At 38.8% G+C, this 22,538-nt stretch overlaps 1 protein-coding gene across 3 annotated transcripts in view; it reads right to left on the minus strand.

The window, feature by feature from the left end:
- SMYD3 (SET and MYND domain containing 3) overlaps positions 1 to 22,538 on the minus strand; it is a 751,918-nt gene that overhangs the window by 18,384 nt on the left and 710,996 nt on the right. For all 3 annotated transcript variants that reach the window (XM_079106633.1, XM_079106634.1, XM_079106635.1), the window contains one exon: positions 1,277 to 1,385. In XM_079106633.1, the coding sequence (XP_078962759.1) occupies positions 1,277 to 1,385 (109 nt within the window). The remainder of the gene's footprint in view (positions 1 to 1,276; positions 1,386 to 22,538) is intronic.

The following is a 22,538-nucleotide window of genomic DNA, read 5'->3' on the forward strand; positions in this document are numbered from 1 at the left end:
AGCATTAGGGAATCTTATTTTTAAGAGTCCTTTGGGTATTTGTCATTTTTTTCATCTAAAAATGCCCATGTTATGGGCTAAGCCAGCCTCTGGATACTCTCTGACCTGCTAATGCAGGTCTCCCATCCTCCCACCACAGCTTTCTGTAGACAAGGGCACTGTGGTCCAGAGGACCCCATTAAGGGTCAATACTCCCTGTAAAACCCCATATGCCAGGTCTCCCTAGTAACCACCAGCACATGAGTACCCACCAGCTGAGCATATGAGCTTGATGTTTAGAGAGCCATGGGTTGGGAGATTCTGCAGGGGAGAAAAGGGCAGGAAAGCAAAGAACCCAGGCCCCTCTGGGCAGAGGAAATTCCCTAAGAGGGCAAAAATAAATGTCATTCTTCAACAAGGTATTCCAACATAGTTTCTCAACAGTTATTGCTAAGATTGTACTGACTGACTTTTCTCTCTCCTTCCCCTCTTCCCCGACTATGAGTACTTCTTAGGTTCTGGGTATCATGCATGGCACTGAGCTAGTTACAAAGACAACCACAGGGACCTCACAGGCTCCTGGGGATGGGAGGGTGTGTCTCCAGGTATGCCTACTACAATATGGAAAGTGTCCTCCACAGGCTGAGTGAGCAGAGATCTGTGGGAATAAAGAAGAAAACTGGAGCTGGGCCTTAAAGGATCATGGAGCTCTGCTAGGCCCAGGGAGGAAGTTGTTGGGGAGGGAATTTAAGGCAGAGAAAAGAGCTTTGTAAAGACCCAGGAGTTGGCAGGTCAGGGTAGGTGATAATGAGGAGCACAGTGTGACTGGTGTGTGTGTGTTGCAGGGAGGGGATGCAGCATGCAAAGTAGTCCATGATCAGATGGTCAATGGTCCTGCCTGCCATGCAAAGAGATGTACTGTGTACAGCAGGCAGAGAGGTGGCGTGTTCACAGTGGAGTGGGGTACATGTGCAGAGGGATGCTCTGGCTGGTTTGCACCAGTTTACAAGAGTGACTGTTAGAAGTGTCATGAGCTTTGGGAGCAGGCTGACTCATGTTGGTAATTTAAAATCAATCACACTGGTTATATTTATACCACAGAAACTGGAGAACATCACAGATCAGTTTTTCCTTTCTTAGAGCTGGTTGTTAAATATTTACCAGCACACCTTGGGTATGCGTGTGCATGCAAGTTACATGTTGCTAAAAACAGAGTTGTTTAAAAGAAATTACCAAGAAAAGGCCCAGTAACAGCCAGAAAGAGGTGTATGAGGCAGAAAAACCTGGATGCACTCACCAGTCTCAGGTTCTTCATTGCTTGCGGAAACATGCCTTGATGCAACTGCAGTTTGCCGACTTTCATTACTTGCACACCTCTGACGGGGTGGCTTCCTGGGAAGAAAATCCTGGAAGAAACCAAAAGGCAAACAGTGTCAGTAGCTCTCACCTTCCCAGTCAGCATTTCATCAGGAGACTGAAAGAGGGAGCAAATGCTGGTTGTGAATGTTAATGAGCCACTGAAAAGAAAATTAGCTTTGCAATGCAGGAGAACGCAGAACCCAGGGGAATTCACAGGCTATGCTCTTCAGCAACCCAGAATGCCATCTGCATTAGGGAAAGAAATGACAGGACTGGAATGCCTCCCTAATAGACACTAGAGAAGAGAAAGAAAAGTTTGGACCTCTGTATTTACAGCTGGGAGAAGGGAGGGAAACCAGGTACTAATACTCTTCCAGTAAGCTCCAGCACTATCACAACCCTGGACCAGATAATGGTTTTTCAATATACATTTGTTGAATAAATGAATGAAACTTTTTATGATTCCCCAAGTAAATGCTACCACACCTCCCCTTTAATCTAAAAAATGCTTTGATTGAATCTCAGTTGTAGAGTTCACCACAGTCCCCCTTGCTTACAGTACTTACATATTTAGCTTATTATCACATTGGATTAAAATGGTTTTGATTGGGGCACCCTTCTCCACAATATGTATGTAGGTGGAACTCAACACATACTTGACTTCTTTTATATATAACAGAATAGAATACAGTACTATAGTGGACCAAAAAATGAGGACTTAGGGCTATGTTCCAGACCCCGAGAAAAGCTATATTATTTCAATTCAATTCAATAAGAATGTACTATACTGGATTCAACAGTTTAGTCTTTTCTGGCTCCCACATCCTCCAAGAGAATACTCAGCTTCTGCTGTATATGCGGGATCACAGGGCGAAACAACACACTGTACCAATGTGCTTTTCCCTCAAAGCCCAGTAATTTCATCAGACAAAAGACATTCATACAAGAGTTAAAACGATACTATAGGACAGATCTTGATTTAGTCCCCAACTCAGGTGTACTTAGCATATGCCAGGCATTCAGTTCATGTTTGTTGAACTGAAGTGAGGAACTGATACAAGAGTCTATGAAAAGAGGGAGGCCATGATAATTGGGTGGACTGGGAAAGGCTTCATGGAGGAGGGAACAGGACCTAAACTGGCTCTGAAGGATTCAGACATGCTGTGTGGGGAGGAAGGAAGTACATCTCAACTGGCAGAAAACACAAGGGCACAGTCTAAATGTTGCTTCCCCAAAGACAGGAGGCACCTGCCCCAGATGTCCTTAAGACTGAGAGCCATCACTAGATAAGGCCTGTGCTGGTCCACACACTGTTGCCCCTGCTCTTCATTTATGAGCCCATGGACCCCACACTTCGGCTGCCTGTGTAAGATGTATTGTGCAAATCATTCCCTCTCCCTGATCCTCACCTCTTCCCATGAAACGTGATACAGAGACTTTTTTCATCCATGCTCTCAGAAGAGTGGAAGGCACTACTGGGGAGGAAAGTACTTAAATCAATAGAAGGTTGATCAGGCCTCTTTTTCAGAAACTAAAAAGGCAGAGGGAAGGGGGAAAAACAAAGGAGACACCTGGGTCCTGGATTTTTCTTCATCTCTTGAGAATACTAAGAGGTCAATCACTTCACCTCTCACCCCTCACAGAACGAACATCATTATCTACTTGTATGGAAAAGATTTTAAGATCCCCAGACAAAAGGCTTAAGCACAGGACACCATTATCAGAAGGTAATTGCCCTGGACACTTTCCTTGAAAAGCACACCTGGATTCAGGATTTTATTTTATTGCTATGAATGTGGCATAATTAAATTTAAGGGCCAAAAAGTAATTTTATACTAATAATCTCTCCACTAAGTGGGTGTCTGTCACATCAGTTAGCAGAAGGAAAGAAAATCTTCAGTCCTATGATGACAGAGAGAGTGGTGCATAATTATGCCGTGACAGGTACCTGCCTCGGTCACTGAAAGATATTAAAAAATGAAGTGGAGTTTCATCAGGAAAGGATGGGGAGGCAGAGTCTTCTACATGAGTATTCCTGGAGCAGTCTCACAGCTCCGGCAGGGGTGTCATTTGGGGCCTGCTTTGTTTCTGGAGGCCGTCCAGCTGACATATGGAATAAGAATCATGATTATGTGCTGGATTAGCACCCAAGGAACACTGGCGGAGCTCACTCCTGCTGGGAGAAATTCCCACCAAGAGTGCGGGCTTTTTATCAACTTTGCCGTGTATGACAGTGATAAGGAGAGAGGAGGGTGTGCAAGCAGTATTCAACTCCAGGACAGTGAGGAGCCAAGGCCAAGCTGAGAGCCTGAACCAGAGAAGGAACTGCACAGGGATTTGGGTGAGAAGGGGAGGGGAAGGTGCACCTATGAGATTCCCAGTTCTAGGCCCAGTGCTGTACGTACTCAGGAGAAGTCCAAGGCGAATCCCTGCTCTTGGTAAGCACCTAGTGACATGAGGCAAATTAAAACACCATAGGGAGAGGAGCATGAGAGCTGCCACACCATGGCACAGACAATGGGTGCTTGGGGAGCAGTGGGGACCAGGGTTACTGGGGGAGCAGCAGAGGTGAGCTGGTTTGGACCAGAGGAGGTGATGGGATCCTGGTTCAACCTTGTGGGGAGTAACGATTGCTCTGGCGATGGTTCCGGGGGCTGAATGCAAAGCGTGAGCGAGCACACTGCTCTGACCAGCAGAGGAGCCTGGAGACAGGGTGCACTGGAAGCCAGGCTGTGCAGAGGCAAGCATGCGGAGCCAGGAAGCTGGACCTTCCCCTTGCAGGTGAGGCACTAAATAGGGATGAGTATATTTCATGGGAAACAAAATTGGAAAAGAGCCCAGGAGCAAAGGGACTCAAAGACGTTTGGTGGCAATGAGAAAAGAAAAAAACAGGTTATAGGGCTGATTCAACAGAACCTCAGGACCTGCTGGGGTACAGTGGAGTCAGAGTTGGCTCCAAGATTCAGAAATGGAAATGTCTACACACACACACACACACACACACACACACACACACACACACACACCCCAAGCAAATTGGTAATGACAAAATTATTTAGCAAAATTATTTAGCAAGGTATTCTACTACAATCACATGGGAAAACTGCTTTTGGTGCATCTGAGGCGAATAAGTACATAAAAGGGAAAGAGTTTAAAAACTCTTTAAGCATGTATAGAAGCTTTAACACTGACTCACAGGCATGAAGGTCTTGCTGTCCTATTTTACAAAGAGGCGGAGAATCAGAGAATTAAAATATTTCAAGTTAAAAGGCTGTAGAGAAGAGATACCTGATGGCAGTGCCTCTGTTGATCCTGCTGAGATTTTTATATGATACAAGGACCAGTCATTTTGCTCCATTACAGATAGCAGCTTTGGTATTTAGCATTCAGGACTATTTTCAAAAATCTGATACCAAACACATTATTAAACGTAAAAGGAAAGCTTAACATGCCTGTTTAAGTTGTATTTCAGAGTAACCAAATAGCTCTAGTTATGTGAATTTTAGTGAATAAATATGTAATAGCAATGGAATTAGAAAAATCATCATCATCTTCTCCTTAAGAAATAATTGACCCAGGGAAAATGCATCACTAGATGAAAACCATTGGATAAAAGCATGATGGAGAATTTCACAGTGGTGGGATTAGGTTGTTATCATCTGAACCCCCTAACCAATTTAGCATCACTAAAATGGAACAACCAGACATTAAGTGCCAGCTAATGTGATGCAACAGGAATTATTTTGCACAATATCTACAAAGCATCCTTGTCAAACCAAACCAAACCAAATCTACCAAATCAAACTGTGTCTACTCGAGTCCATAAAATCAAATTCCACTTCATAGGACAAACAACTACAGAGGAACAAGTAAGAGCAGCCAGCTGCTTCCAGCAATGAAAAATTCTATAGGACCTTAACCTAGGATCCTCTATAGGTTAATGGCATGAAGAGAAAAAGATGCTGGGGAAGGAGAGCCATCTTGATTAAAAGGCTTAAGAGACATAATAACTATACATAGTAAATAGACCTTGTACATTGTAACCCAAACAAAAAGACATTTCTGAAATAATCAAGGAATTATGAATAGGAAATGGCATTGTAGGTATAAGAAAACATCACATTTTTCAGAGATACACATGCATTAAATGATAATGTCTGAGGCTTGAATTACACATCTTCATCAGAATTTATGCTTTCAGCAATGGTGGTTTAGCTGCTTTAGATGAATTCCTGCTAAGAACAATAAAAGAAAGATAAATTTTTTAAAAATAAATCTGTTTGAAGGTATCACAAAGCAACTGAGGCATCAGTTGGAGAGTCACAATCATGGAAAGAATAGATGCTCAGGAAAGAGAACCTTATATTCACTGCTGCTTTTCCCTTTGATGATTTGAAAGTAGAGACAGATAGGCCAATCAGTTGAGCAAAGGTTCTGGTAGTTTCATAGAAAAGGAGACACAGAAATTGGAACCGAAGGCTCAAGTAGGATGAGAAGGTGTTTTGGCAGACATCTCTGGCTTTCACTTGTGAATCCCAAAGGACTATGATCTAGGAATAGTGGAGTAAGCCAGAAATAGACCATCTATCATCAAGAATGAATCACATTCAGAGCATCATTATATCAAGGGGATATGTTTCTACCCTGATTGCCAAAAGCAAAAGTAAACCTCTTTGAAGGGGATAACACTATACCAAACCTCAAATTATCTCTTTAATTTTTCTATGCAATGTTTTGCATTCAGTAAAATCATAGCCAAGCAAACAAAAAGTCAACAATTGCATGAAAACCAAGACAAAAAAGTACAGACAATAAAACAGACCTATAGGTACCTATATTGAGACTCTTATACACTTTGACATAACAATAAATGTTTGAAAACAGGAAAATAACAAATAACAGGAAAGAATATTAGCAGGGAAATCAGAAATAACATAAAAGTAACCAATAGAAATTCCAAAACTGAAAAATAGAAAACCAAAGAACTCAACAGTTTCACAGTTTCACAGTTATGAATTAGTAAACTGGAAGGTGGCACAAATGAATACACCACCATAAAACATGGAAAGATAATGGAATGAAAACTAAACAGGGACACAGATCTCATTCATGTTAGCTGGGCACTCACATGAGAGAAGGGAGAGAATGGGGCAGAAGCAACATATAAAACATAATGACTCAGAATTTTCAAAACTGATGAAAGTCACTAATATAGAACCATGTAAAGATAATTCAGCAAAGGGAAGAAATAGGGGGAAAGTGAGGGATAAAGTCAGTGCTACAAAATGTTGACAATTACTGAAACTAGATGATGGACTTATGAAGGTTCACTGTATTACACTATTTCTATATATGTTTGAAATTTTGTGTAACTAAAAAGAAGCAGGGCATTGGACTTCAGTTTTTCACCTTTAGAAATAACTCTTCTTTTAAAGGAATACACTCTGTATCCAGATTGACAGTGGGCTGAAGACAACCTTGGGTGGAGTGTTTCATTTGGAAGTTATTTGACCAGGGTCCTTTGAACAGTAGTGCTGCAGTGAAATACTCATATTATTTATGTAAGAATGAACTTCAAAAAAAATCAATATACCCTGCCAGAAATTTTTAACTATTTTGTAACTGCATGATTTAACCTGGTGATAAAACTAGTTGTTGAAAGTTGAAAGTAACAGAGAGAAGGAGGGATTCCTATAGATAATTGCCTCAAGTTTCAAAAGATTTAGGAATTTTACTAAATTCTGAGCCTTATGTAGAAATGCAATGATAATGCCCAATGAGCAGTGCAGAGTCGCCTTCCACACCATATTCAAGAATTGAACAGACACTGACTTCATAGATGGAATAAGAGCAGAAGTAGCAGCAGCTTACACTCAACATGGAGTATAACACTGAGCTTTGCTTTAGGTCTTAAATCAAGGGTTGGAACTCATGGGTAACTGAGACAAAAAGACACATGAAAAAGCAAAGAGAATCATCTGTTGCTGTTGCTCCCTGGGTTCTGTTTAATTTAAAGCAGCTGATACATGAAAATTATTTATGCTTTTGTGGTAGGGCATCTTTATTTGTAATATAATACATTTTGTTGTTGCTAGTTTGAAAAAAAAAAAATCCTAATAGGAAACAAAACTGAAGAAAGAAAAGACAGACCATCTCAAAAAAACTAGTTTTTAACCATGACCTTAATTTACCCACTCTGGTAGTCTGGAAAGGTGCTGTTTCCCAGGTGGGAGATGAATCAGTACTTCTCCATCACCTCTACTCCTTCCTTGCTGCTGATGTGACAGGGACAGAGAGATTGGGGTCATGAATTCTCACTTGTTTCTGAAAGAGGAACTGGGTTCCAGCCCAGACTGAACCCTCAGTTCCTGCTCTGTCCATGATATGTGCTAATGATCTCCATCACTGAGAAAGATGGATCTGCACCCATCTTCCTCCTTGCACCTGAGTATGAGAAAAAACAAAAGAACAACAAAGTAACAGTGCCACACATTAAAACTGGACCCCACAACATTACAATGAGTTTTTTTTTAACCCCATAAAATGAGTAAGCAGTATCATTTCCATAAAAAAAAAGATTAACACTTCCCTTAACAATTTCTTCTAAATAGGTCCTTCACTCAAAAGGCAGGGCTCTCTTATTCTCACAAGTTTGACTGTTAAGAGTTATTTATCCATTTTTAAAAAGAATCTTTAATCAGATATTAAGGGAAAAAAAACTTTGTTTATTCTAAATGTCCATATAATTTAGGCTCAGGAGCACAGAAAGCAGATCCGGAAGCAGTGAAACATAGTATGTAAATTAAAGGAGAAAGGAGGTTTGGGTTCAAGACCTCACCATTAGCCAAATGGTAAGAACAGTGACAAGAACACTTGGAAATGTATACAACTGTATCCCTCCCTCCCGAGCCCTCACTTCTCCTCCCCTCCCCTCCCCTTCTTCCTCCACTCTACCACTGAGCTGTATCTCCAGGCCAGTACTTGGGTCACCTTTACGTTTCCTTGCTTCTTTTTAGATACAAGTTGAGGCTGGAGGAGCCAAGATGGCCTCCTTAAAGGAAAAGTCTTAAGCTGCAGATAGAGATAACCAATTCTGAACCACAAAATTTGGGCTTCGATCTTTCTTTACAGAAAATGAACAGAGAAACCATTGCTTATATTTGTAACTCTCAAATTAAATGTTTAACTATTTTCATTTAATGCTGGACTTGTAGGCAAAATAGCCTCATCCCTTTGCCAAACCTGCTTCATGTGCTGCTTAGCTCACAAGCAGCTTGGCCCTAAGCAGGGGCAGTTGCAGGAACTGGTCGGAAGCCTCCAGGCAGGCAGGATGATATTCTATTTCATGTAAACAATTTTCTTTTTCATCCTCAGAACTGTGATCATGTTGTCACTGGATTTCTCCTGTTTCATATCTTAACAGCATCATTTATTACTGTGTAAAAAATTTGATGATAATTTGAAGTATTTTAAGGTCAGCCCCTACAACTAAATTATACAATAATCAAATAATCATAATTTAGCTTATTAAGTCCTTGAGAAAAAAATGGTAATGGGATTTTCATTATAATATTTGCATTTGTCTTCTGTAGTCTATTCATCTTGTAGGCAATAAAAAACATTTCTGCAGTTCTGAATGTATGCACCAAAGTCCTTAAATATATGAACATACAGATGGTCATACCATTCTAGAATCATTTCCCAAGAAGGACTGGTGAGTATAATTTTATAATTTATTTTCAACATTTTAAAAGTTAAATTATTAGTGCAAATTTATGAACACTGGTTGGCATTCTGCTTCTAGTACTACAGCAGGCTACTGATGCTCTCTCAGAAAATAATGTAAAATGCTAATATATTTTTAAAATCAACAAAATGCTATCAAGATAGTAGGGAATAGAGGAACACTCAAGAAGCAAGCAGAATGACCTGGTCACTGGCAGGTTATAGCCTCTGCCTTCACTGGCTTTGTGGGGTTTGGACAGACCAGCAAACCCAGTGTCTAGCCAACGTGTTGGACTCTAATGCAAAATCTTCCCTTCTTATTGACTTGTTTGGGATGAAAAATTTGTAAGATTCTTGACTGAAACCAAGTGATCATAGATAAAAAGTCTAAGAAGAAGAAATGAAGACAAAAAGAATGTTCAAGGTGGGCAAATCTATGAATACTGACAAAAATGTTTTGTGGGTTAGAAATAGAGTAAAAATTAAAATATCATAGCATATATATATCAGCAGGGAAAAACAGTACTTGAGTGTTATAAGGTACTTAGAATACATCTATAGCCAGAAAGAACATGAAATAGTTGCATGCATCTTTTCTTTTTTTTTAAATATTTTTTAGTTGGCAATGGAACTTTATTGTTTATTTATATGTGATACTGAGAATCAAACCCAGTGCCTCCCACATGCTAGGCAAGTGCTCTGTCACTGAGCCACAACCCCAGCCTGCATGCATCTTTTTTTTATAATTACTTATACAACTCATCTATGACTCATACACTCTTCATCATATATATTTGATTTTATACAGTCTTCAAAAGCTGATTTAATGTTCTATTTTAATTTCTGGGTATAAACCAATGTATAAAGGATAGTAAGGTTAATCTAGGAATTTAATGATCTCAAAAGTTGAGTGTTAAATCAGTGAGAAGAGAACACCATGGTTTTTAAAAACATGTAATACCTTTCCCTTATTTGGAAGAAAGATGAAAGCTATAAAAATTAAAAAATGTATAAAAAGTTCCACAAGTGAATTTTAATTAGAAGATAAAATATATTTTAAGCTTTCAAGTTATATATGGCTGTATCTACAATGGTATCTAAAAATACTACATATATGTGCGGTTTTGACATGTATTTCAGTCACAAGGGCACTTTTACTGAAATTAGTTGCTGCAGATGCCAAAAATGCAAGAACCCATAAACCCTGAAGAAGTCTTGGCATGGGCTTCTAGAGCACAGGTGTTGTGAAGCATTGCACTGTGGTGCTGGGAAGCAAAGATATTTCCTTCTTTGGTGATTTTTCAAAGAAAAATAAAACCTGTTGGGGCAAAGGAGTTGGTACTGTTTGGGTATAAAATATGAGGAAGTGAGTCTAGAACAGGGGTTGGTAAACAATGGCTGGCAGGCCAAATCCCAATCTCAATTTATTTTTGTAAATAAGTTGGGATTTAGCACGCCCACTCATTTGCATATTGTCTACCACTCCTCTCAAGCTACAGTGGCAGAATTAAGTAGGTGGCTATGGCTTGCAAAGCCTAAACTATTTACTACCCACTCTTTACAGAATAAGTTGCTGATACCTGTCCTATAGTAAAGAAGTGTCCTAAAGAAAGAGGCTAGAGAGGATCCTTTACCAAAAATATTTATAACAGATAACTATGAATATGTCTTGAAAGTGTGACTGTCTGGATGTTTTATCATTAATAAGAATAATGGCAATGGCCATAGCAGTTAATTTGGTTAAAGCACTTGCTATGTGTTAGGCACTGCTGTAAGGACTTTATTTGTTTAAGCCCATTTTTTTTTTCTCAAAATGATATTACCCAAGTAGACTCTGGTAACGATGATGTGAAAAGGTTAGAACTTCTTTGCAAAAACCAAGGATAAAACAAAATTGCCCAAAGCAACTACTTTATGGCATCATAAATTGAATAAAAATAGATAAAAACCTGAGAAGTGATTTTGCTTTAAAATAGCTATAGCTTAGGGTAAGAAATTCAGGATTCTGTGGTTTGCTCACTTAAGGTTATTCCCATACACCATTCCCACCTGAGTGAGTCTTAGAAGGGGTGAGATAAGTTTTCCATATTATGCAGGTAGTGGGAAATTGCATGTAGATAAGAGAGATCTAAGAGAACCTGGAAACAAACAAACAAACAAAAAGCCAAAAGGAGGTTTGAGAACTCTGAATCTAACTTTCTTTTTTTAATTTCTTGGACTTTTTATTATTATTATTTTGATTCATTGTACACAAATGGGGTACAACTTTCATTTCTCTGATTTTACACAAAGTATAGTCACACTGTTTGTGTAATCATATGTGTACATAGGGTAATGACGTCTCATTCTATTATCTTTTCTTCCCCCATCCCTTCCTCGCTCCTCATTTTCCTTTACACAATCCATCCTTCCTCCATTCTTCCCTTATCTCCCCCCAACCCCCGTTATGTATCATCATCCACTTATCAGAGAAATCCTTTGGCCTTTGCGTGTTTGGGATTGGCTTATTTCACCTAGCATAACATTCTCCAACTCCATCCATTTACCTGCAAATGCCATAATTTTACTCTTCTTTATGGCTGAATAATATTCCATTGTGTATATATGACACAGATTCTTTATCCATGCACCTGTTGAAGGGCATCTATGTTGGTACCACAATCTAGCTGTTGTGAATTGAGCTACTATAAATGTTGATGTGGCTGTGTCACTGTAGTATGCTGATTTTAAGTCCTTTGGGTTTAGGCCAAAGAGTGGGAAAATGGGTCAAATGGTGGTTCTTCTCCAAGTTTTCTAAGGAATCTCCACACTGCTTTCCAGAGTGGCTGCGCCAATTTGCAACCCCATCAGCAATGTATGAGTGTACCTTTTTCCCCACATCCTCGCCAACACCTATTGTTGCTGGTATTCTTGATAATCACCAATCTGATTGGGGTGAGATGGAATCTTAGGGTAGTTTTGGTTTGCATTTCACTTATTAGTAGAGATGTTGAACATTTTTTCATGTCTGCTGATTGCTTGTAGATCTTCTTCTTTGAAGTATCTGTTCATTTCCTTAGCCCATTTGTTGATTGGGTTATTTGTATTCTTCGTGCAGAGTTTTTTTGCGTTCTTTGTATATTCTGGAAATTAGTGCTGTATCTGAAGCATGAGTGGAAAAGATTTTCTCCCACTCTGTAGGCTCTCTCTTCACATTGCTGGTAAGTTTCCTTTGCTGAGAGAAAGCTTTTTAGTTTGAATCTATCCCAGTTGTTGATTCTTGTGCTTATTTCTTGTGCTATGGGAGTCCTGTTAAGGAAGTCTGTTCCTAAGCTGATCTGTTGAAGATTTGGATCTACATTTTCTTCTACAAGATGCAGGGTCTCTGGTCTGATTCCAAGGTCCTTGATCCATTGTGAGTTGATTTTTGTGCAGGGTGAGAGATTGGGGTTTAATTTCATTTTGTTGCATATGGTTTTCCAGTTTTCCCAGCACCATTTGTTGAAGAGACTATCTTTTCTCCATTGCATATTTTTGGCCCCTTTGTCTAGTATGAGAAAATTGTATTTATTTGGGTTTGTGTCCGTATCCTCTATTCTGTACCATTGATCTACCTGTCTATTTTGGTACCAATACCATGCTGTTTTTGTTAGTATTGCTTTGTAGTATAGTTGAAGTTCTGGTATTACAAAACCCCATGCTTCACTCTTCCTGCTAAGGATTGCTTTAGCTATTCTGGGTTTCTTATTTTTCCAGATGAATTTCATGATTGCTTGCTCTATTTCTGTAAGGTACATCATTGGGATTTTAATTGGAATTGCATTGAATCTGTATAGCACTTTTGGTAGTATGGCCATTTTGACAATATTAATTCTGCCTATCCAAGAACATGGGAGATCTTTCCATCTTCTAAGGTTTTCTTTAATTTCTTTCTTTAGTGTTCTGTAGTTCTCATTGTAGAGGTCTTTCACCTCTTTTGTTACATTGATTCCCAAGTATTTTATTTTTTTTTGAGGCTATTTTGAATGGGGTAGTTTTCCTAACTTCTCTTTCTGAAGATTCATCACTTATGTATAAAAACGCATTAGATTTATGAGCACTGATTTTATATCCTACTACTTTACTGAATTCACTTATGAGTTCTAAAAGTTTTCTGGTGGAATTTCCTGGTTCCTCTAAATATATAATCATGTCATCAGCAAATAGGGATAGTTTGAGTTCTTCTTTTCCTATTCGTATCCCTTTAATTTCCGTGGTCTAATTGCTCTGGTTAGAGTTTCGAGGATAATGTTGAATAGAAGTGGTGAAAGAGGGCATCCCTGCCTTGTTCCAGTTTTTAAGGGGAATGCTTTCAGTTTTTCACCATTTTGAATGATATTGGCCATGGGCTTAGCATAGATGGTTTTTACAATGTTTCCACTATCGCTCTTTTTTCTAGTGTTTTGAGCATGAAGGGATGCTGTATTTTATCAAATGCTTTTTCTGCATCTATCGCAATAGTCATGTGATTCTTGAATTTAGGTCTATTGATATGGTGAATTATATTTATTGATTTCCAGATGTTGAACCAACCTTGCATTCCTGGGATAAAACCCACATGATCGTGGTGCACTATCTTTTTAATATATTTTTGTACATGATTTGCTAAGATTTTGTTGAGAATTTTTGCATCAATGTTCATTAAGGATATTGGTCTGAAATTTTCTTTCCTCAATGTGTCTCTGTCTGGTTTAGGTATCAGGGTGATATTGGCTTTATAGAATGAGTTTGGGAGGGTTCCCTCCTCTTCTATTTAATGAAATACTTTGAGAAGTATTGGAATGAGCTCTTCTTTAAAGGTTTTGTGCAACTCGGCTGAGAACCCATCTGGTCCGGCACTTTTCTTTGTTGGTAGGCTTTTGATGACTTCTATTTCATTACTTGAAACTGATCTATTTAAATTGTGTATGTCCTCCTGGTTCAGTTGAGGTAATTCACATGTCTCTAGAAAGCTGTTGATATCTTCAAGATTTTCTGTTTTGTTGGAGTATAGATTTTCAAAATAGCTTCTAATTATGTTTTGTATTTCACTCGTGTCTGTTGTGATATTTCCTTGTTCATTTCGAATTTTAGTAATTTAGGTTTTCTCTCTCCTCTTTGTTAGTGTGGCCAAGGGTTTATCAATTTTGTTTATTTTTTCAAAGAACCAACTCTTTATTTTGTCATTTTTTTTGATTATTTCTTTTTTTTCAATTTTGTTGATTTCAGCTCTGATTTTAACTATTTCCTGTCTTCTACTACTTTTGGTGTTGCTCTGTTCTTCTTTTTCTAGGGTTTTGAGCTGTAGTGTTAGGTTGTTTATTTGTTGATTTTTTTCTTCTTTTATTGAATGCGCTCCATGAAATAAATTTTCCTCTAAGTACTGCTTTCACAGTGTCCCAGAGATTTTGATATGATGTATCTTTGTTCTCATTTACCTCTAAGAATTTCTTAATTTCCTTCCTGATGTCTTCTGTTATCCATTCATCATACAATAGTATATTCTTTAATCTCCAGGTGTTGGAGTAGTTTCTATTTTTAACTCTGTCATTTATTTCTAATTTCAATCCATTATGATCTGATAGAATCTGATAGAAGGTAGTATCTCTATCTTCCTGTATTTGCTAACATTATCTTTGTTCCATAAAATATGATCTATTTTAGAGAAGGATCCATGTGCTGCTGAGAAGAAAGTGTATACACTCTTTGTTGGATGGTATATTCTATAAATGTTCGTTAAGTCTGAATTATTGATTGTGTTATTGAGATCTATGGTTTCTTTTTTCAATTTTTGTTTGGAGGATCTGTCCAATGGTGAGGGAGGTGTATTAAAATCACCTAGTATTATTGTGCTGTGGTCTATTTGATTTCTGTCATTGAGAAGGATTTGTTTGATGTATATGGATAAGCCACTGTTTAGGGCGTAGATATTTATGATTGTTATCTTGCTGATTTATGCTTCTCTTAAGCAGTATGAAATCTTCTTCTTTATCCCTTCTAACTTTGGCTTAAAGTCCACATTATCTGATATGAGGATGGATACTCTGGCTTTTTTGCCGTGTCCATGTGCGTGGTATGTTTTTTCCCATTCTTTCACCTTTAGTCTGTGGGTATCTCTTTCTATGAGATGAGTCTCTTGCAGGCAGCATATTGTTGGATCTTTCTTTTTAATCCAATCTGCCAGTTTATGTCTTTTGATTGATGAGTTCAGGCCATTAACATTCAGGGTTATTATTGACATATGATCTGTATTCCTGGTCATTTGGCTCATTTTTTTTTTGACATGACTTGGTTCCTCCTTTATTTGACAATTCCTTTAGGATAATTCCTCCCTTTGCTGATTTACATCATTGTTTTTCATCTCTTCCTCATGGAATATTTTGCTGAGAATGTTCTGTAGTGCTGGCTTTCTTTTTGTAAATTCTTTTAGCTTTTGTTTATCATGGAAGGATCCTATTTCATCGTCAAATCTGAAAGTAAGTTTTGCTGGGTATAAGATTCTTGGTTGGCATCCATTTTCTTTCAGGGCTTGGTAAATGTTGTTCCAGGCCCTTCTAGCTTTTAGGGTCTGGATTGAAAAATCTGTTGATATCCGTGTTGGTTTCCCCCTGAATGTAATTTGAGCCTCTTCTCTCGCAGCCTTTAAAATTCTGTATTTTGTATGTTAGGTAGTTTCATTATAATGTGCCTTGGTGTGGGTCTGTTGTAATTTTGTATATTTGAGACCTATAAGCCTCTTGTACTTGATTTTCCATTTCATTCTTCAGATGTGGCAAATTTTCTGATATTATTTCATTGAATAGATCGTTCATTCCTTTGTTTTGTTTCTCTGTGCCTTCCTCAATCCCAATAATTCTTAAATTTGTCCTTTTCATGATATCCCATAATTCTTGTAGATTCTGTTCATGATTTCTTACCCACTTCTCTGTTTGGTCAACCTTGTTTTCAAGATTAAATATTTTGTCTTCAATGTCTGAGGTTTTGTCTTCCAGGTGTTCTATCCTATTGGTTATGCTTTCTATGGCATTTTTAGTTTGGTTTATTGTTTCCTTCATTTCAAGGATTTCTGTCTGTTTTTTTTTTTTTTTCAGTATCTCTAACTCTTTATTGAAATGATCTTTTGCTTTCGCATTTGCTCTTTTAACTGTTGAGTTGTGCGATCATTCAAAGCCTGCGTTTGCTCATTCATCTCATCGTTTGCTTCCCTCATCATTTTAATTATGTACACTCGAACGCCCTTTCTGACATTTCTTCTGTAGTGCTTTCATTGGATTTTCTTGATGTAGCATCTAGGTTTATTTGGGACATTTTCTTCCCTTGTTTTCTCATATTGGTCAGGTATCTACCCCTCTAGTAGTGAAACTCTATTGACTAAGAGATTTCCAATAACTCGCCCCCTAGCCTTCAGTAGCCTGAAGTCTTGGAGGAACTTGATAATGAAGTGCTCCCCAAGGAAGCTGCCCCTCTAGGGGTGGTGGTCTTCAGGTGGGATATATTTCCTGCTGGTGGGAAGAGGTGCCTCCACTTGTTGACTGATGGTCAATCAAAAGGGGGACTAGACTACGGGTTGGGGCATGGCTGGTCTGGGCCTGTGCCTCTGGTTTTACACACTGGTGGGAAAGCCTTGCCCAGCCAGGAAGACTCACCGGGTGGGGACGTCTCGCTGGGCAGCTCTCCTCTGAGAAGTTCCCTTTAGTCCAGTCCAGGAGGGCTGGGCAGCCCTCCTGTGTGACATTCCCAGGGGTCTGAACCTACCTCCTGGGCCAGGGAGCCTAGCGCTGCGATTGAGACTCTTGCTGGGCAGCCCTCCTCTGCGAAGTTCCCTGGGGCCCAGAACTACCACGTGGTCTGGGGGGCCTAGCCCTGCTAGGGACTCTCTCTCTGAGCGGCCCTCTTCTACGACATTCCCTGGGGACTGGACCTACTGCCCAGGCCTGGGACCCTCGCTCTGCGCTGAATCCTCTTGCTGTGTGGCCCTCCTCTACAATGCTCCCGGTTGCCCGGGTTCACGGCTCCAGTGGGGGAGTCTCACTGGGCAACTCTACTCCACGAAGTTCCCTGCATTCTGGGACTACTGACCTGTCCAGGGAGCCTTGCCCAGTGGGAGAGACTCACCTGGCTGCTCTGAGTTGGTCCCAAGTCTCTCAATACCTCCTCTTGAATCCTGGGTCCTGTCAAAGGGCCTCTAAGTCTCAGGAAGGGAGCCGCCGTTCCAATGATGGTGGCCACACCCTCAGGAATAATTCAAAATCCCTGCATCAGCCTATAAAGAAGCTGGGGAGCCCCAGCGAGTGTGCGCTGAGTAAGCACAGAGGCAAGTGCAGTGTCCCTCAACAGTAGGGGGGCAGGTAGACAGGTTCAGCGATTGCATCCGACCTTGGCATGGGGGTCAGCAGGCCGACTAGCTGAGCAATGGCATCTGACCTCAGCTTGGAGGTCAGGCGGGCCGGCTAGCTCCGCTCGATGGCGTCCAAACTCAGTGCCTCAATCTAACTTCTTATATGCAAATGACCAGCACAAAGCAGAAGGCTTACAGGTCAAGGTGTTGGAGCCACACCTCTATCTGAATCATTGGATTACCACTAAGCTATGCAGACCCACAGAGATCTCTAGAAAACCAGATTAAAAATATGAAAAAGAGTAAAATACCAAGGAAAAAAAATATTAACACACACCGAAGTTTAAGTCTAAGGACGTTACAAAACAACACACCACAAATGATCACCTTCAGAACAACAAAGCAGAATGCAGAATATAATGCATTACTTAAAATATTCAGTTTTCAAGCACATTTTTCTCCCTTTGGTAGGAAGATCAGCCTACCCCTTGATCCCCAGAACCTGTGAACCTGTGAGCCTGTGACTTTACATGGCAAAAAGACTGTGCCAATGTGCTGAAAGTTCAGGACGTAAAGAATTGAAATTATCCTGGATTATCCAGGTGAACCCAATCTTATCACACAAACTTTAAAAATGGAGAACTATTTGCTACTGTGATCAGAGAAAATAGGAGAAGAGAAACAGGGTCAGAGAGATGCTATATTACTAGGATGGCTATCATCATTATTATGATTTTGATTTTCATTTACCTGATGCCTAATGATGTTGAGCATCCTTGTTAAGTCATTTTTTTTTAATCTTCTTTGGAAAAATGTCTAGTCTGGTCTAGGAAGAGAAATGAACCTTGACTTGAACTTCATATGGTACACCAAGGTTTATTATGAGGTTATGAACTCAAAATAGATTACTGATCTGAATGTACTTAAATTTATAAAATTTTTAGAAGATATATTATAAATCTTCATGACCTTGAGTCAGGCAATATTTCCTATATGTGACACCAAAATATGGTTCACAAAAGAAAAACATTGACAAATTATATTCCATCAAAATTGAGAGCACTTGGTCTATAAAATATTAAAATGAAAGGATAACTGACAGACGAGATTAAATTATTTGTAAAATACATATCTGATATTAGATGTATCCAAAATATATAAATGATTCTTAAAACTCAGTAAGAAGACAAAAAAGGAAAAGAACAATTAACAAGAGACTCAGATGGACTTTTCTACAAAGAAATTACCAAATAAATACAGGAAAAGATAATCAGTATAATTAGACTTTAGGAAAATGCTTTACCAGGAGCACCTCTTCATTTGAAAGTGGCTACTATGGCTTTGTGTTGATGAAGATGTGGAAGAACAGGAACTCTCAGACTGTTAGAAGGAAAGTAAAATGGTACAAGTACTTTGGAAATCATTTTGGCAATTTCTTAAACTCAAACAAAGACAAATGACCCAACTGAAATGGTTGAACTTCAAGATATGTGAGTTCTCTCTTTCTCTTTCTCTCTCTTGTGCTGGAGATCAAACTCAGAATCAAACCCTCGCACATGAGAAGCAGGCACTGTACCACTGAGTTGCATCCCAGTCCTATCTCAATTTTCAGAAAAGGTTAAATATTATGTCCTAGAATTCTACTACTATCATTGATGAGAAATGAACATGCATGTCCACACAGGATTTCCATGTGAAAGTTCACGGGAGCATTATCTATAATAGCCAAAAAAGTGGAAATAATATAAATAATCAAGTGGTGAGCGCATAAATACAATGTAGTACACCCATGCAATGTACTACTACTAAACAATAAAAAGGAACAGATACATGCTACGACATGAATGAACCTCAGAAACATGCTGAGTCAAAGAAACTAGTCAAATAAGACTATATATTGTACAATTATATTTGTATAAAATTTCTAACGAAAGCAAAACTATAGATAGTAAGCAGGTATGAGAGCAGGAATTGACTGCAAACAAGCATAAGGAAACTTTAGGAATGCTACAAGTATTCTAAAAATGGATTTTGGTGCTCTTTGCACAACTGTTAAAATTTCTAAAACTCATAGAATCATACACTTAAAATGGCTGAATTTTATAGCATGCATATTATACTTCAATAAACCTATGGAAAAAACTTAAAGAAACATGAGATAGGTACTACTACTACCACCATTTCAGCAATTAAGAAACTCAACAAAAGTGACAGAGCTACAATTTAAAAAATTTAACTGACACATATTTGTACATATTTAGGGGGTACAATCTGATAATTCAACACAATGATCAAGTCAGGGTAATCAGCATTTCTATGACAAATGCTGTGTTTCTATTATTTCTGTGTTGGGAAGCTTCAGATTCTTCTAGTTATTTTGAAATATATCATGAATTACTGTAGACTACAGTTATTCTACTGTACCACAGAACATAAGAAATAATTACTCCTACTTAACTATCCCTTGATACCTGTTGTGTGATTTTTCTCTCCTTCTTCCCCTTACCTTTCCTAGTCTCCATAGACCATGAATCTACCTTCATATCTAAATTGATTTATCAGAGGTATGATTTCATCCCAGTATAATCTGCTAACTGCTATAGCACTGGGCAGCTGGGAGGAATTTAAACCAGTGGTTGTCTAACACCAAAGTATTTGTCCAGTTTTACCATTTCTCATGAAAATGGATTCTTCTTTTAAACACTGCATTTTCCCATGTGATAAAGACTGGCCTTTTTACATTAAAAATACATAATTGAAAAACAGTTAAAAGGTATGTGCTTTCTAATGATCTCCCCTCTCCCGGGTTCCATAGTTGCTAGAAAAGAAAGTATGTCCTTCTGATAGCTGTGTCTGCAGAGCACTCTGTGCTAATGGACTGCTGACTCTACTGAGGATCAGGTAGACACAGCTACTCTTCCATCCAAACCCAAATACACATCACTCCTTTGAGATTACAGAAAAGTATATGCATTTCATATGCTTAATTATATAATCAAATCCCTGCTTAGAGGTCAACTCACTCTAGTCCTTTAATCTTGTTTCTAGAAGAGTCTCTGTAGCCATGACTAATCTTTCTTCATGCTTGTCAACTTGCAAGATTTTAACAGTTTTCAGTAATGCAGACATTATATATAGCCATCAGAGCTGCTCAAGCAGTAATTTTTCAAAGGGAAGAAGAAAGGAAAGGAGATGAGGGGAAAGTAAATGTCTGTGAAAAGAAGGGTTCTTCTCCTTTGGGAACCCCGTTTGTTTTGTCCTTGTCAAAGAGGAAATGAGTCAAGAATGTAAGCACTTGGCAATAGTAAAACTATTTGCATTTAATTTGATGTCCCTGAGAAACCTTTGCTATTTTTTTCCCCCTGAAAGTATAGTTAATGGCCTGTTGCCACATTGGAAATTTAAAGCAAGAGAACATGGCCACCTATGACAAAATTGGTAAACATTCGTGGTTGTTATGGTTTTGACATTATATGCCCCCCAAAAGCTCATGTGTGAAACAATGCAAGAGCAGTCAGAGGTGAAATGATTGGGTTTAAAAGTCTTAACCCAATCAGTGAATTAATCCCCTGATGGGATTAACTGAGTGGTAACTGAAGGTGGGTAGGGTGGAGGTGGAGATGATTCATTGTGGGGGGCGTGCTTTTGGGTATATATTTTGTATCTGGCAAGTGCAGCCTCTCTCTCTCTCTCTCTGCTTTCTGATCATCATGTGAGCCGCTTCCCTCTGCCACACTCCTCCACCATGATGTTCTGCCTCACCTTGAGCCCCGAAGAACAGAGCTGACTGTCTATGGACTGAGACCTGTGAAACCATGAACCCCCTAATAAACTGTTCCTCATCTAAAATTGTTCTTGTCAGGTCTGTTTGTCACAGCAGCAAAAAAGCTGACTAAAACAGTATTTATAGCTAAAATGGCATTTAGTTAAGTTACCTCCAGTATAACACTCTCATTTTATTATTACAATATCAAAACATACAAACATATTTTTAAAAATTTTAAAGACAATTTAAAAAAAGACAACTTAACCTATAACTAGGATTAATGCCAGAGTCTAAAGAAACTAACTAATGCCAGAGTCCAGGAGGTTTTCTGGGCTAAAATTTTGCTGAGTGCAATGCACAATGACACATTCTGTGGGTACACCTGCCTGCTTGACTGTGCTAGTAAGAACCCTCTGAATCATGGACCAGAAATGCAAGACTGACCAAGCAGGAATCTGTGCAACTTTTCTGTGTGCTGGGTGAAGCGGGTTTCTGTAGCAGCTGAAGTCAGTCATCCTGGCCCCTGTCTCTCCTCAGCCCATTCAGTCACTGCAACTCATGGGAAATAACTGGTTAGAGAAGAGGGTGACATGGCAAGAGTAGAAGATTAGGTGTATCACAGTGGATAATGGCACAAGTCAGTGCCCTAAATAACGTGGTAAGAGAAGAATGAGATATGAAGAGCTTTTACAGAAGTGCATTTTGGGGTGTTTGGTTTTTGATATGCTTACATCTATTTCATGTTCTAGAGGCAAGATAAGAGAAGATATCATTTCAGTCCACTAGTTCCCAATAGATGAAAATATACTATAGTATGAGAACTGACTGTAGAATGAATACATCAATCTGTTGTGCAGTATCTGATAAGAAAATTCAAAGAACACTGGGCCAAGGGTAATTTGTATACTGCGTCCACTGGCAAACACTGAGACTGAATATTTTCTCACAAAAACTAAAGTAAAGGCAAGATGTCTGCTTTCACTACTCTTATTCAACATAGTACTTGAAGTGCGATGAGTCAGGGGAAAAAATAGAATGGGTTATAGATTAGAAAGGAAGAAAGAAACTGTCCCAATTTACAGGTGACGTGACATGACTGATAATAAAGAATCTCGAGGAATTTATGAAAACATCCCTAGAACCAAAAAGTGAATTCAGTAAAGTCAGAGGATACAAATTAAACATACAAAACTTAATTGTATACACAGTATGAAATACACAAAAACCAAAGACATAATACCACTTAAAATTACTTAGGTATGTACTCAAAATGAACTATGTTTAAATCTAAAAATACACAGTACTTGAAGCTCAAAACTAAAAAAAAAAAACAAGAATTCAGAGATCTAAACAAAATGGAGAGAAAGAAATCTA

The sequence above is a fragment of the Sciurus vulgaris genome (assembly GCF_902686455.1).
Source record: "Sciurus vulgaris genome assembly, chromosome: 12".
NCBI lineage: Eukaryota > Metazoa > Chordata > Mammalia > Rodentia > Sciuridae > Sciurus > Sciurus vulgaris.